The following is a 16,985-nucleotide window of genomic DNA, read 5'->3' on the forward strand; positions in this document are numbered from 1 at the left end:
TCCTGGCCTGCTAAGAACTCATCAGCACCAGCAGAGGTGGGAGCTGCAATTGGCTATTGAGCTGGGAGGAGGTGTGGCCATTTCTCTACCATCACAGCTCAGGAGAGGCAGTTGACCCGAGAAAAGAATGTACTTTCCTTCTGGAAACAGTGAAGTTAGAGGCGCAGAAATTGTTGTTGAGAGTTTGTCCCATATAGAGAGGTAAATAAGGATATGCAGCCTCCCGACTCCGAGAGCGAGCTGGGGCAGGGGGCCACACCCAGACCTTGGTGCTGTCGGAACTTCAGGTGTTGTTTTTCAGACTAGCACTTGTATTACCAGCACAAAAAGAAGCTTACAGAATTGACCTTGTATCTATCTAACACACTGGCAGACATTCCAATGTATTCTATCAGAGAAAGTAAAGATGTGGATCTGAGAAAGCCATAGAAGACATGGAAGCAAACAGAAAATTGGATCTCGGTACCACCAACAGGCATCTGGGCTTTCATAAATGAGTGTTGATGTATTTTTAAAACTCTTATAAAAAGAAAAAAATCGAAATATAATGCCTCTTGATCTCTGGTATCTCTGGTACATTGGCAACACCAGCCACTAGAGGGCAGCACTTGACTCTTGATGCAGTTCTGCAGGCAAGAAGAGACCAACCAGCCTCAGAGGCAGCAGATGACCTGTGTGGTTCTTTCCTGTCCTTGCCTCACACCACACAGCTTGAATCACAGATGTGATGTGGATCCCCAAAACTAGGACAACTCCTTTAACACTAGAGGGTGAACTGCTCAGCTATACTGTCTACAAATGAGGGGAAGTCACAGAGCTATATGATGTGGTCTTTAGTCTTTTCCTGTGGCATCTTGATGGTCAAAGCATGTGAATCACGCGTTATTGTAGCAGGTGCTCTAGAAATAGTCACACAGCAGGGGTGGGTTTGGCATCTGTATCTGCAACTATGCCAAACCGTATCCTGGCCTTTCTATCTTGTCCTTATGGTGGACTTTATTCTGTTCTCATTCTAGCCTCCGCTCAACCCAGTAGCCCACAACATTAAATCTTCTTGTGTTGAGGGCCACTGTCCAAGGTCCAGCATCTGATGTGGTTGTACTTGGTTCTGGAAGCTTGAGAACCAAACAGGGGACCGTATCACCATGATAATCATCAACAGCAGTTATTTGGACAAGGTTAAACCAGAAACAGTCCTTACTGCATGAGGTCCACGTGCTGACAGCTAGGGGGCACCGTACTGAATGACAAGGGTCAGGGAATCCCCAGGGTAGATAGAGGGTCAGAAAGAGAGCCATGTACCCAGGCAGGCAATACACAAAGTCACAGCAGTCTTTAGTCTGAGATCTCCACGGGGTCTTGCATGCAGCTCAGGGACTGAGACACAGAGCCCTATGGTTTGTGTCAATGGCCAGCAGGTGCTGAGTTCTTGCAGGCTGTGTAAAATAGGAAGGCGCCAAGTGACTAAAAGCTGCTAGTTTGGGCTATTTTTATGATAATTGGATGTGTAAAAATTTGCCTTTGGTTTTGGCAGGCTTTGAGCTAATGGGCCTCAGCTGCAGTGAAGGAGGGAAGGACCTGGGGCCAATAGGCAGATTCATTTGTTGCCCAAGCCAGGAAGCTCCCAGAGATTAGCAGGCTCCTGGTTAAGTAGTGGTTAAGTACTTCTTACTAGTTCTCCCCGCCAGTGAGAGAAACAGCAAGAAGAAATGAGTGTCTCAATAGGATTTGAGAGTGAAAAACTACTGAATGCCATTACCTGAAGAGTGTGAGGCTTCAAGGCTGCAGGCTTCAAACTACTCCAGAGAGAGGAGAGGAGGGGAGAGGGGAGAAGGGGAGAGAGGAGGAGGGGAGAGGGGGAGGGGATAGGGGAGGAGGGGAGAGGGAGAGGAGAGGGAGGAGAGGAGGAGGAGGCAGAAAACAAACAAACAAACAAACAAACACCAACCTCAAAAATGTCCCAAAGACGGGCATTCTGAAAATGTATTGAGCCTCTGGAGTACCGCAGCACAGAACCAAAGGTAGTAGACGCAAGCCATCTGTAGTGGAAAATTCCATTGGTGGGCATTGGCTTTATGATGACTTCTTGAATCAGGGCTTAGTTTCAGCTTTTTCACCAGTGTCTCAGAAGTGATTGTGGTACAGGTGTCTATAATCTCAGAACTTGGGAGGCAGAGGCAGGAGGATCAGGAGTTCAAGGCCAGTCTTGACCTTGAAGCTATTGAGTTCAAGGTCAGCCTGGACTAAGACAGTCTATCTGAAAATAAATAATGTATAATGCTATTTCAAAACTTGAAATGGCCTACCTGCTTCTGCTTTCCAGTCTATTTTAAATTAACAGTGTTTATGAAATTTGACTTCTCCAAGCATATTCTTTTTTTTTGAATGCAAAACATTTTTTAATGCAGAGATACAGCAACATACGAAGAATATGGTTTATAGGCACATGCCTTTGTTTACGAATACAGCTCAATCCATTTAAAAAGGCTTGGGATTTGTTTTTCTTTTTTTTTTTACATTTTCTTTTTTTTTTTTTATTAACTTGAGTATTTCTTATATACATTTCGAGTGTTATTCCCTTTCCCGGTATCCGGGCAAACATCCCCCTCCCCCCTCCCCTTCCTTATGGGTGTTCCCCTCCCAACCCTCCCCCCATTGCCGCCCTCCCCCCAACAGTCTAGTTCACTGGGGGTTCAGTCTTAGCAGGACCCAGGGCTTCCCCTTCCACTGGTGCTCTTACTAGGATATTCATTGCTACCTATGAGGTCAGAGTCCAGGGTCAGTCCATGTATAGTCTTTAGGTAGTGGCTTAGTCCCTGGAAGCTCTGGTTGCTTGGCATTGTTGTACATATGGGGTCTCGAGCCCCTTCAAGCTCTTCCAGTTCTTTCTCTGATTCCTTCAACGGGGGCCTATTCTCAGTTCAGTGGTTTGCTGCTGGTATTCGCCTCTGTATTTGCTGTATTCTGGCTGTGTCTCTCAGGAGCGATCTACATCCGGCTCCTGTTGGTCTGCACTTCTTTGCTTCATCCATCTTGTCTATTTGGGTGGCTGTATATGTATGGGCCACATGTGGGGCAGGCTCTGAATGGGTGTTCCTTCAGTCTCTGTTTCAATCTTTGCCTCTCTCTTCCCTGCCAAGGGTATTCTTGTTCCCCTTTTAAAGAAGGAGTGAAGCATTCACATTTTGATCATCCGTCTTGAGTTTCATTTGTTCTAGGCATCTAGGGTAATTCAAGCATTTGGGCTAATAGCCACTTATCAATGAGTGCATACCATGTATGTCTTTCTGTGATTGGGTTAGCTCACTCAGGATGATATTTTCCAGTTCCAACCATTTGCCTACGAATTTCATAAAGTCGTTGTTTTTGATAGCTGAGTAATATTCCATTGTGTAGATGTACCACATTTTCTGTATCCATTCCTCTGTTGAAGGGCATCTGGGTTCTTTCCAGTTTCTGGCTATTATAAATAAGGCTGCAATGAACATAGTGGAGCACGTGTCTTTTTTATATGTTGGGGCATCTTTTGGGTATATGCCCAAGAGAGGTATAGCTGGATCCTCAGGCAGTTCAATGTCCAATTTTCTGAGGATCTTCCGGACTGATTTCCAGAATGGTTTTACCAGTCTGCAATCCCACCAACAATGGAGGAGTGTTCCTCTTTCTCCACATCCTCGCCAGCATCTGTTGTCCCCTGAGTTTTTGATCTTAGCCATTCTCACTGGTGTGAGGTGAAATCTCAGGGTTGTTTTGATTTGCATTTCCCTTATGACTAAAGATGTTGAACATTTCTTTAGGTGTTTCTCAGCCATTCAGCATTCCTCAGCTGTGAATTCTTTGTTTAGCTCTGAACCCCATTTTTTAATAGGGTTATTTGTTTCCCTGCGGTCTAACTTCTTGAGTTCTTTGTATATTTTGGATATAAGGCCTCTATCTGTTGTAGGATTGGTAAAGATCTTTTCCCAATCTGTTGGTTGCCGTTTTGTCCTAACCACAGTGTCCTTTGCCTTACAGAAGCTTTGCAGTTTTATGAGATCCCAGTTGTCGATTCTTGATCTTAGAGCATAAGCCATTGGTGTTTTGTTCAGGAAATTTTTTCCAGTGCCCATGTGTTCCAGATGCTTCCCTAGTTTTTCTTCTATTAGTTTGAGTGTGTCTGGTTTGATGTGGAGGTCCTTGATCCACTTGGACTTAAGCTTTGTACAGGGTGATAAGGATGGATCGATCTGCATTCTTCTACATGTTGACCTCCAGTTGAACCAGCACCATTTGCTGAAAATGCTATCTTTTTTCCATTGGATGGTTTTGGCTCCTTTGTCAAAAATCAAGTGACCATAGGTGTGTGGGTTCATTTCTGGGTCTTCAATTCTATTCCATTGGTCTATCTGTCTGTCTCTGTACCAATACCATGCAGTTTTTATCACTATTGCTCTGTAATACTGCTTGAGTTCAGGGATAGTGATTCCCCCTGAAGTCCTTTTATTGTTGAGGATAGCTTTAGCTATCCTGGGTTTTTTGTTATTCCAGATGAATTTGCAAATTGTTCTGTCTAACTCTTTGAAGAATTGGATTGGTATTTTGATGGGGATTGCATTGAATCTGTAGATTGCTTTTGGTAAAATGGCCATTTTTACTATATTAATCCTGCCAATCCATGAGCATGGGAGATCTTTCCATCTTCCGAGGTCTTCAATTTCCTTCTTCAGTGTCTTGAAGTTCTTATTGTACAGATCTTTTACTTGCTTTGTTAAAGTCACACCGAGGTACTTTATATTATTTGGGTCTATTATGAAGGGTGTCGTTTCCCTAATTTCTTTCTCGGCTTGTTTCTCTTTTGTATAGAGGAAGGCAACTGATTTATTTGAGTTAATTTTATACCCAGCCACTTTGCTGAAGTTGTTTATCAGCTTTAGTAGTTCTCTGGTGGAACTTTTGGGATCACTGAAATATACTATCATATCATCTGCAAATAGTGATATTTTGACTTCTTCTTTTCCGATCTGTATCCCCTTGACCTCCTTTTGTTGTCTGATTGCTCTGGCTAGAACTTCAAGAACTATATTGAATAAGTAGGGAGAGAGTGGGCAGCCTTGTCTAGTCCCTGATTTTAGTGGGATTGCTTCAAGTTTCTCTCCATTTAGTTTAATGTTAGCAACTGGTTTGCTGTATATGGCTTTTACTATGTTCAGGTATGGGCCTTGAATTCCTATTTTTTCCAGGACTTTTATCATGAAGGGGTGTTGAATTTTGTCAAATGCTTTCTCAGCGTCTAATGAAATGATCATGTGGTTTTGTTCTTTCAGTTTGTTTATATAATGGATCACGTTGATGGTTTTCCGTATATTAAACCATCCCTGCATGCCTGGGATGAAGCCTACTTGGTCATGGTGGATGATTGTTTTGATGTGCCCTTGGATTCGGTTTGCCAGAATTTTGTTGAGTATTTTTGCGTCGATATTCATAAGGGAAATTGGTCTGATGTTCTCTTTGTTTGTTGTTTCTTTGTGAAACATATTCTTTATAGTCATGTGGGGAAATCATGTGCAGGGGAAGCTGAGCACTTAAGTGAATGTCCCCAGAAAAGGCAAATAGAACTGAGAAAAACTGTTCCTACCTATCTGGGTCTGGCTATAATATTGTAAGTTAATAAATAAAATGCTATTATTTTAAGGGCCTTAAACTTTAAGTCCTTTCATAGACTGTTAGAAGTGGGTAATTGAAGTAGCATTCACCTGTTACCACTATATTCTTAGTTACCTGTTTTAATGAAGAAAATCTTGGCTCATTATATTGTGTTAAGATGGTCCCCCAGACATCTAAAAGTCACAAGTAAAACGCTCCATTTGAAGTTATGTCATATTGCTTCTGGGAAAGTTTGAAAATACAGTATTAATCACACAGAGATCATGAAAGCCAAGACAGCTGGGTTAGAAGTGAGGTCATAGAACAATGGGAACTTGAGTTGTTAGAATTATCGGATAATTCAAATATGATTAAAAAGATGAAAACCAAGATTGAGAATTTGCACAGAAAGTCTTGGCATCTTATGTTCATCTGTGTCTATAAGTTGTCAAGCTGTGTCTGTCACAGTTATGCCCAGAACTTTTTGTTCGCTGTGCTATACGCTGAGCTGGGAACTCAGACTTGCCTATCACCACTCCACCACTCTAGATCAAAACCTTTACAGAGCTATGTGAAAGAATTTGCTTCTTCTGGTGCAGAGGGATAACTAAGTTAACCAATGGGATATAATGGACTCTAAATATCCAGAGGAGAGACTTTAAAATAAACAATAGTATTCCCCAGTAGATACCAGCAAATAACAATGCAATAAAGGGAAATGTATTAAAAAAATGAAAGATTCACATACAGCATATACAGAATTTTTTCTTACATCATACAAAAGTTATAAAAGGCAGAAATATACTATTTCCAAAAGTTTTTCTATATGTAACTATATAAAATATATAACTAGCGGTATTATAAATCATAGCATTACATATATAGAGATATATGTATACATGTAAAACATAAACATGTACAGATAGAGACTGGTTTATATAGGCATGTACAGAATCAGACTGGCACATCAAGGTGCTCGCTCACCCCAAATGTTACGGTACTCGTTTTCTGTATCTTCACTTGTGCCTCTCCCGAGTCCATGAGGGCACAGGGGCCTTGATTCCCCACTGTCACACGGAGCCCCAGATGTTCCATGGCCATGCTGCTGGCAGGTTTCTAATCCTGCAAGCTGTGACTATGGCGGCTCACCTTCTTATCTGGCATGGTCTCCTCCTCACCGCAGGCAATCTTCTCTAGAAAAAGGTCTGTTTTCTGGGATCTAATGTGATCCGGGTTTTTCTGTCTTTATTACAGACTGTGGCTATATTTTTCTAGTTAATTTTCCACACACCATGAGAGGCTTATGAAAGAACGGGTTCTATTGAAATGGGGTCTGGGTTTCTCCCAGTTTGCTCTCCCAATCCTCTCCTCATTCCTCCCCACTCAACTTCCTTTTTGTGTCCTATCCCTTCCCCCCCACACACCATGCAATGTTTTCTCTCTCTCAAAAATGAAGTAAACAAAATATAAGGATATTTAAAATAAACAAAAAACCACTACGATGAAAAATGCCAAACAAAACAAAAGGAAACAAAAAGCCCAGTTGGCACTGGCTCTGCCATAGGGATCTCTAACATAGGAGATAGCAGTGAATGCTGTTTCTTCGTTTTAGCACCCTGCAGACAGATTTCCTCTGAAGTCAGAGAGGACACAAGTTTTATGGCTGAATAGAGGAAGAAATGGAGATATCTTCACAATAGTAACCAACCTTAAAAACTGAGTTCAGAGGCAGAAATGTACAGGGTCTTTGATCACAGCACTAGGAAGGGAGAGGTAGGCAGATGTTAGATCTCTTAAGTTCAAGGCCAGCATGGTCTACAAAGAGTTCCAGGACAGCCAGTGCTCCACAGAGAAACCCTGTCTTGAAAAATCAAAATAAATAAATGAATAATAATAAATAATGAATAAATAAATAAAATAATAACTAAAAGGAGACAGAAATGTGTTTAGCAGGAGGAAGGCAGCTAGAGACACAACCATGCCACGGTAGTGTGTGGTTGAGTACATCCCAAAAGTTCTCCTCTGATATCCCAACGCATGAAGGGACAACTGGGTGAGCCTGTCAGAATCTGCCCCAGGTGACTCAGAGGCTGGCGGATGGTAGGAGGGGTTGGTCTCATCTGACAGTGTTGGCTATGACCTCCTGGTTTTCTCCCATATGAGCCACTTTTGGAAAGCAGAGAGATGTTTAGAGATGAACTCGCACATTCTAGTTGAATAGCACGTCACTTTTACATGTAAAATTAGAAATGGCAAGAAATACCTTTAACACAAACAGGTGGTTGTTCTATTTAAATGGAGTCTGAGCACTTCCTCATCCAGAGAACCTTTCATGTCTTGTTTGCTCTGTAGACAACCCCCAAGCAGGTGGGGTGTTCATTGAGTTCACCTGCTTGAGCAGTTGTGTAATTTTGGCAGCTGCCACTGCTTTGCCATCTGTGCCAAGGAAACTCAGAGCCAAGAGTGTCTGCCAGGAGGAGTCAAAACACTGCTGACAACGAGGACTTGGATTTGCTACAGATGGAGGCGTTCCAGCCCTCCAAATCAGCCAACTCCATTGTTAGGGGAGTGTGATAAACGGCTGAGTGCATCTGCCCTTGTGAGCTGTCAAAGATCCAACAGGGTAACGAATGACAGGAAGCCAGGCTTCTGCCGTAAGTCTGGGTAGGATATATGAGTGTTCCTCTGAAGCCTGAAAACAAGGCGAAGTTTACAAGAACCATTTTTTCAGGGAATTTTTCCTTTCTGGGCAGAGGTCATAGTCCTTCCATTGGGTTGGATAACACAGGTATGTGGAGACCTACCAGGGAGAAAGGCCGCGCTGTGAGATTCCAGGAAGGGTACACCACAAGGCCAGCTGCTTGAAGCATGCTTGAGGGATCGAGACGAAGAGCACTATATATATATTTTAAAACATTTCTTTTATCTTCTCTGAACTATATAAAATATATAGCTAGCCTTATTATAAATCATAACATTACATATATAGTAATGGGTCATTTAAGGCAACAAAACCTGAATTTCCTGATGTTTCAGAAAAAGACATTTTATCACCAGAGTTTCAAGATGCTTTGACAAAAACATATAAGAAGTATTTATATACAAGCAAAAATAAAGCAAAGAATTGCCTGTAATCCTAACGTACAGCCATAGACACTTAATTTTGGTTATTACTTTTCCTTTTCCTATTTCCCGTTTTTCTGCTTTCCTTTCCTTTTTCTTTTTTAATTATTACTTCCCCACTTCAGAGCGTGCTTTAGCACATGTGTATGGTTGGGATCAGTGTGAAGGATTTCCAGGGCATTAACTCTGTCGTCTTTTCCGAGTCCATGGCTTTTACAGCCTTTCTGTGTTAGTGGTTTGAGGGACTGCTCTTCTGAAATACCTTCTTCCCCTCAGTCCTAAAACTTTGCACTGTCTAGATTTTTCCTTTTTTTCATTGATCCTTGCTTTTTATTGTTTAAAGAGGGATTTTTGTTTGTTTTTGTTTTTTGGGTTTTTTTTTTTTTTTGTTTTTGTTTCTGTTTTTGGAAATAGTTTGGCTTTAGGTGCATGGCTGGGCTTTCTTTTCTTTTCTTTTTTTTTAAATTTATTTTACTGGTTATTTTATTTATTTACATTTTAAATGTTATCCCCCTTCCTGGTTTCCCCTCTGCAAACCCCCTATTCCCTCTGCCCTGCTTCTATGAGGTGCTCCCGCCTCACCACCGTAGCATTCTCCTATGCTGGGGCATGGAGCCTCCACAGGACCAAGGTCCTCCCCTCCCATTGATGCCAGATAAGTTCATCCTCTGCTACATATGCAGCTGGAGCCATGAGTCCCTCCATGTGTACTCTTTGGTTGATGGTTTAGTACCTGAGAGTTGGGAGGGGAAAGGGTCTGGTTGGTTGATATTGTTGCACTTCCTATGGGGTTGCAAACCCCTTCAAACTTCTTTCAGTCCTTTCCTTAACTCCTCCATTGGGGTTCCTGTGCTCAGTCTGATGGTTAGCTGGGCTTTCTTAAATCCTACCCCAAAGTCCAGTCTTTAGACTTCTTGGACCACTTTGAACTCTCTTGTAGTTTTGTGATTGTACATATCAGCCGCCTATGGACAACTTCCAAATGTGGGTCTCTTACAGTATTTTCCTTCCGAATTCTGGACTCACAGCTCTCTAGATTCACTTAATATTTTTGGCATCTCACGTATCCAAAATAGAACCTGTAGACCCCATCAAAACTTTCTCAGTATAAGAAAGTACCTTGCTATCTTATCAAACACAGTAACCAACTCTGCTTGCTAAGCCCCGGACTTTGCTCTTACTCTCACCTTTCTTTCACCCCCCACATCTAAATCATCACCTGTCTCTCAAAATATATCCAGACTATCTCTATTCTGTCTCCCACGACCACATGAACTTCTGCCTAGATCACAAGAGGCCCTGGAAGCACCTGCCCACTTTTGCCTTGGGCATCTTTCAGATTGCATTCACCTTCTAAAGGTAACGTTGGATGGACTGTTCATCTCAGAATACTCAGGCAGTCTCTCATATCACACAGACTGAAGCACATGGCCTGAGAGTCTGATTGTCGAGTCTCAGTTCTGCTTCTGACTATAGCTGTGTGATCTGGGCAAGATCCTTAACTTTCAGTATCTGTACATTCTCATAGGTGAATTGGGAAAAAAAAACTAAAAAGGGTTGTAATGGCTTTATCATACTTGCTGTAAGAATATTTATATCAAGCTTACAAGTAATTGCATATAGTAAACACTGAAAAGATTATAAAATGACAAGATAAGCATTTCAGGCTAGGAACAAAGACTTTCTCATCAATTCTGCATTTCAAAACCATGACACCAGAAGTGTTGGCTATAAGAACTTATAGGTACTCCAAATATCTCTGAAAGCAAAAGACACACACACACACACACACACACACACACACACACACACACACATACTACACACACACACACACACACACACACACACACACACACATGCACAACACAACTTTTTTGATAAACCAAACTTAAACCAATAAACTCTGGTTATTCTGTATTCTGTTTATTCTGAGTTAAGTGTTGGAATGGATTTTATACCTGGATTTACATTCTCAAGCATTGTGGCACTCCCTAAGAATCCATGATCCTTAGATGCATGTAGGTATAAATCCACTTTTTTAATCGGCAAATTTTAATGTATAAAATAGATGTGATTTTTTTTGAAATAAAAATATTTACTATATAGAGTTCATGGGGGAACGGCTGGCTGAGGACAGATTGTTGACAATAATTTGAAGGATACACTTTACACGCAGTTTTAATTTTTTTAACTGTATTAGTTCCTTATCTCTTGTGTAACAAATCACCACAAGCATGGCTTTAATAACATACTCAGCATCAACAAGACAGGTTAGCAAGTAAAAGCATTTGACACCAAACCTAACAACACAAGTTCAATTCTTGGCATCCATATAATGGAGCGGGGAGAACTCACTCCAGGAAGTTGTCCTCTGCCCTTCACCATGGTGCATGCACATGTGCACACACTAAATCAGTGTGAAGGATCAGCATGCCCTAGGTGCAGTCCTCAGTTTCAGAGGTCAGAATCCTGAAATGGGTTTAGCAAAGGACATGTTCTCTTGTGCTAAGTTGGGTGTTTGCTCCCTGTCCCTCCCCTCTCCTTCTGCTCTCCCCTGCCCCCCATGTCCCACCACTACTCCTCCTCCATTACCCTTAAAAATAGGGTAGGCCTCCCATGGGTGGCAACCAGCCCTGGCATATCACATTGCAGTAAGACTAGTTATCCTCTCTCTCTTATGGTCAGACAAGGCTACTCAACAGAAGGAAAGGGTCCTAAAAGCTGTCAAAGACAGCTCCTTCCCCCACTGTTAAAAGTCCTACAAGAAGACCAAGCTACACAACTGTAATATATGTGCAGAGGCCCTAGGTCATATACAGGCTCCCTGATTGGTGGTTCAGTCTCTCTGAGCCACATATGAGCCCAGGTTAGATGATTCTGTGGGTTTTCTTGTGGAGTCCTTGACCCCTTGGGCTTCTACAATCTTTCCTCCTCATCTTCCATAGGATTCTCCAAGCTCTGTTTGGTTGTGGGTCTCTTCATCTGTTTTTAAGAGTTGCTGGCTGACACCTCTCTGATAACAATTGGGCTAGGTACCAAACTATGAATATAGCAGAACATCATTGGGAATCATTTCATTGATTATTTTTTCAATAGTGATTAGTTCTATCCAAGGTCTCTGGGCTTCCAGACTCTGGTTCCTGGCCATCCAGCCAGTGTCAGGTGTGGGCTCCCTCACCTGGGCATAGGTCTCAAGATGGACCAGTTATTGGTTGGCCACTCCCACAGTCTCTGCTCTACATTTACCCCAGCAAGTTGTAGGCCAAAGGTTTTGTGACTAGGCTGGTGACCCAATATCTCTGTAAGACCCCCAGCCCTCAGTTAGGGGAAGTTACTTTGAGAAGCCCCCAAGTGAGACGCTGAGACACAGACTGATGGAAAAGCAAGAGGTTTATTTTCTGGTGCATCGGGATTGACCCTCAATTAGTCCCTTGAATCAAGTGACTAGAACGTGACCCCAAATGGCTATTACAAGCAGTTTTTACACTTTTTAGGGGCAGAGGTTATATCAGCAAGGTTACAGTTCAAACTTATTGGCTAAGCATATTGATCTTTTTTTCTCTCCCCCCACCCCAGCATACTGATCTTTAAATCTATTGGCTAGCAAGCATGGGCAGATCATGACATGCATTTGAACTCTATCTGGGACTTTCCAGAGGGTCAGGTGACTATCAGCCAGTACATTCCGAGAACTGTGGGTGGAGAATGGAACTTGGCCTAGCCTTGACCTGAGGCAGGTGGGTTAAGACTGGTGAAAGCCTCTAAGGTCCTTCATCTCCACTGGAAGTCTTGCCTGGTTACAAGAGATGGCCAGTTCAGGCTCCATATCCCCCACTGCTAGGAGTCTTAGCTAGGGTCACCGTCATTGATTCCTGGGGGTTACCATTGTATTAGATTTCTAGCTTATCACCACCACCCCAATTCCAGTTGTTTAACCCCCTCATCCTTCCCCCACCTGATCCTTCGTGTTCCCATCTCTACCCCACTCCATGTAGACCCCTCCTGCCAGCCACCTCCTGAGATGTCTATTCTATTTCTCCACAGTGATATTCATGTGTGCTCCCTTGAGCCCTCTCTTTTACTCAGTTTCTCTGGTTTTGGGATTGTAAAATGGTTGTCCTTTACTTTTCATTAATATCCACTTACGAGTACAAACCATGTTTGTCTGTCTGGGTCTAGGTTACCTTACTCAGGATGATTTTTTTTCTAGTTCTATCCATTGTTCTATCTCATTGTTTTTAACAGCTGTAAATTAACATGTAAATATAATTAACATTGTGTAAATGTACCACATTTTCTTTATTCATTCTTCTATTGAGGGATGTCTAAGTCATTTCCAGTTTTTGGCTATTACGTAAAAAGCTGCTACAAGAATAGCTGAGCAAGCGTCCTTGTGGTATGATGAAGTGTCATTTGACTATATGCCCAGGTATCACTGGGTCCTGAGGTAGAACTATTCCCAGTTTTGTTTTTTTTTTTTTTTTTTTTTTTTTTTTGCAAAACTACTGTATAGATTTCCAAAGTGACTGTACAAGTTTTCAGTCTCAGCAGTAATGGAGGAGAATTGCTCTTGCTCCACATCCCATGCTCGATAGCATCATCTGTCACTTCTGTTTTGATTTTAGCCATGTGACAGTTATATGATGGAACCTGAGTTGTTTTGATTTGTAGTTCCCTGATGACGACAACATGATGATGTTGAACATTTCTTCAAATGCTTCCTGGCCATCTCAGATTTCACTGTTGACAGTCCTCTGTCTATCTCTGTACCCCACTTTTTAGTAGGGTCATTTGGGTTTTTTTTTTGTTTGTTTGTTTTTGGTTTTTTGAAGTCTAGATTCTTAAGTTCTTCATATATTTTGGATATCAGCCCTCTGTCAGATGTGGGGCGGATGAAGATCTTTTCCTAATCTGTCAGCCGCTGTTTTGTCTCTTTGAAGGTGTTCTTTGCTTTACAGAAGCTTTTCAGTTTCATGAGGTCTCATTCATTAGATTTGAATCTTAGCGCCTACATGATTTGTGTTCTGTGTAGGAAATTGTCTCCTGTGCTGTACTCAAGGTCGTTTTCCACTTTCTTGTCTCTCAGGTTTAGTGTATCTGGTTTTATGTTGAGGTTTGTTATCCACTTGGACTTGAATTTTGTGCAGTGATGAATATGGATCTTATGCAGACATCCAGTTAGACCAGCACCATTTGTTGAAGATGCTTTCTTCTTTAATTGTATATTTTTTGCTTTTTGTTTTTGGTAAAAAATCAATGTCCATAGACATGTGGATTTATTTCTGTTTCTTTAATTTGATTCCATTGATCAACTTGCTTATTGTTATGTCAGTATCATGCAGTTTTTATTACTGTTACTCTGTAGTGAAGCTTACGCTTGGGGAGGGTAATACTTCCAGAAGTACTTTTAAAGTACAGAATTGTTTTAGTTGAGTTTCTTGTTTTTCCATGTGAAGTTGCGTATTGTTCTTTCAAGGTCTGTAAAGAAGTGTGTTGGAATTTTGATGGGGAAGTACTGAATCTGTAGATTGCTTTTGGTAAGATGACCATTTTCACTATTTAATCCTGCCTATCCATGAGCAAGAGAGATCTTTCCATCTTCTGATATCTTTTTTCAATTTCTTTCTTCAAAAGACTTGAAGTTCTTGTCATACATGTTTTTCACTTGTTTGGTTAGAGTTATACCAAGATATGTTACATGAAGTTATTCTGAAAGGTGTTGTTTTTCTGGTTTCTTTCTGAGCCTATTTATCTTTTGTGTATAGAGGGGCTACTGAGAGTGTTTATCAGTTGCAGGAGCTCCTTGATAGAATGTCTGGGGTTGATTATGTATACTATCATATCATCTGCAAATAGTGAAACTTTGATTTTTTTCTCTCCAATTTGTATCTCTGACGTCTCCTTTAGTTTTTTTTTATTGTTCTGGCTAAAACTTAAACATATTATATTGAAGAGATTTGGATAGAGTGGACAGTCTTGTCCCTAGTTTTAGTGGATTTTTTTTTGTTTTTTGTTTTTTTTAATTTAATATAATGTTGGATGTCAGCTTGCTGTATCCTGCCATTATTATATTTAGGTACGTCCTTTTTATCCCTGAGCTCTCCCCAACTTTTATCATAAAGGACTGTTAGATTTTTGTCTTAGTTAGGTTTACTGCTGTGAACAGAGACCATGACCAAGGCAAGTCTTATAAGGACAACATTTAATTGAGGCTGGCTTACAGGTTTAGAGGTTCATTATAGTCAAGGTGGGATCAGGGCAGCATCCAGGAAGGTGTGGTACAGAAGGAGTGAGAGTTCTACATACTAGCTTCCAGGCATCTAGGATGAGGGTCTTGAAGCCCACACCCACAGTGACACGCCTACTCCAACAGGGTCACACCTTCAAATAATGCCAATCCCTGGGCTCAGCATATACACACCATCACAATTCTGTTCAAGGCTTTTTCTGTATCTGAGATTATCATTTTTTTCTTTCAGTTTCTTTACAAGGTGGATTACATTGACAGGTTTTCATATGTTAATCTATTTCTGAATCTCTGGAATGAAGGCTACTTGGTCATGATGGTTTTGATGTGTATTTAGCTTCAATTTGCAACTATTTTATTGAGTACTTTAATAGGTATGATTTTTTTTCAGTTAGCTTTACAAGTTGGCTTTAAAGATATATGATGCTCTTCTGTTTTGCATATAGGCTTTTATTACAACAATGTAGTGACACATTCTGTTTGAATCAGTACAGTGCCTATGCACATCCAGAATGGCCTCAGAAGGGAGAACAGTAATGTGGGATTTTAACTGAGAGTCATACAATTGACTTTTTTTAAGTAAAAGAAAGTGAAGGCTCAATTTTGAACATGGCTTTATTCATTTGAATTGTTTCTTGAGGGAAGTGAGAGAAATGGTTACTGGCTAGGAGGCTGCATGGCTGACTCATGAAATCCACTACACAGGTTGCTTTTTATAGCTGAGTACACTTAAGAGCAATCCAAGACATCTCACCCAACACAGAACACAGATGATACCCTCAGGATGAGCTTTACACTCCCCATGGAAAGGAAGGCATGCCTTATATCCACAATTGTAGATTGCAGACTATTGGAAGTAGAAAGAGCCCTGTGGAAAGAAGTCAAATGCATACTTGGAAGCAAATGAAATGTGAATTCATTTGGAAACATAAAGGACATGCAGGGGACTATGAAGTAACCCTAATGTTTGCTCATGATAGGATAAATTTAAGAGTATTTTTTATACTTTAACTTTGAGAACATGTAACAAGAAGTTCTGCCATTCTAGGTAGCTTTAGAGGTTCTAAATGGAATTTTAGTGTAAACTAGATTTCATAAATAGCTCCATGTCTTGGGAAAGACTACAATCATATTCATGTGCCAATAGTAGGATATGTCAGTTACAACCTGTATTCCCTTAGTGAGAATTCCTTTGAGGATGTGGAGGAAGAAACAATATAATTCTTCACATTGGGACCAAATGGCATCATTTAATGAGAACTTATATTTTTAGGAAACGTACCATCCATTGAATGTATACAAATAAAGGATGTACAAGTGAATACTGACTTTATAAAATATTGTTGTAATTTTTGATAGACTTTTCTCCTTGCTTTTAATTTGTAAAAGAAAATTAGCCCTGCGACACCATCCGGACAAGAATCCAGATGATCCATCTGCTGCTGAGAAGTTTAAAGAAATCAACAATGCCCACACAATCCTCACTGACAACTCAAAGAGAAACATATACGACAAGTATGGATCATTGGGACTCTACGTGGCCGAGCAATTTGGAGATGAAAACGTTAACACATACTTCATGCTGTCAAGCTGGTGGGCAAAGGTAAATCACTTTTTTTTCCTCAAAAGCAATTTCCTGGAAAATCATGGTATTATTCATCCTGTTAGACCTTATCTCAAAGACCAACTTTCCTTCTATTAAACTCTTGTAAATAAAATGAGACATCACTTCCACTGAAAGCTGTTATTTGAAGACCATTTTCCTTTAGCCCATTAATTTATTATGAAATTCAACATGACTTAACAGACTTCTAGACATTAATAATATTTGAGTATGGAGCTTCAGGTTAATTCTGACTGCTCCCTTCTTCCCCCCGTGGTGACTAATTAAGAACTGACTCATTTCTCAAAACCAAAAATAATTTATTAGTGTGACAACTATTTAATAAATTATTATAAGACAAATTTAGCCATGTACTTTACTATCTAT

The 16,985-nt window shown here is 40.8% G+C and overlaps 1 protein-coding gene across 4 annotated transcripts in view; it reads left to right on the forward strand.

Moving 5' to 3' along the window:
- Dnajc5b (DnaJ heat shock protein family (Hsp40) member C5 beta) overlaps positions 1-16,985 on the forward strand; it is a 92,551-nt gene that overhangs the window by 51,546 nt on the left and 24,020 nt on the right. For all 4 annotated transcript variants that reach the window (XM_017591027.3, XM_063282353.1, XM_017591029.3 and 1 more), the window contains one exon: positions 16,385-16,598. In XM_017591027.3, coding sequence (XP_017446516.1) covers positions 16,385-16,598 — 214 coding nt within the window. The remainder of the gene's footprint in view (positions 1-16,384; positions 16,599-16,985) is intronic.

This window comes from Rattus norvegicus, chromosome 2, assembly GCF_036323735.1.
Source record: "Rattus norvegicus strain BN/NHsdMcwi chromosome 2, GRCr8, whole genome shotgun sequence".
In the NCBI taxonomy this organism is placed as follows: Eukaryota; Metazoa; Chordata; class Mammalia; order Rodentia; family Muridae; genus Rattus; species Rattus norvegicus.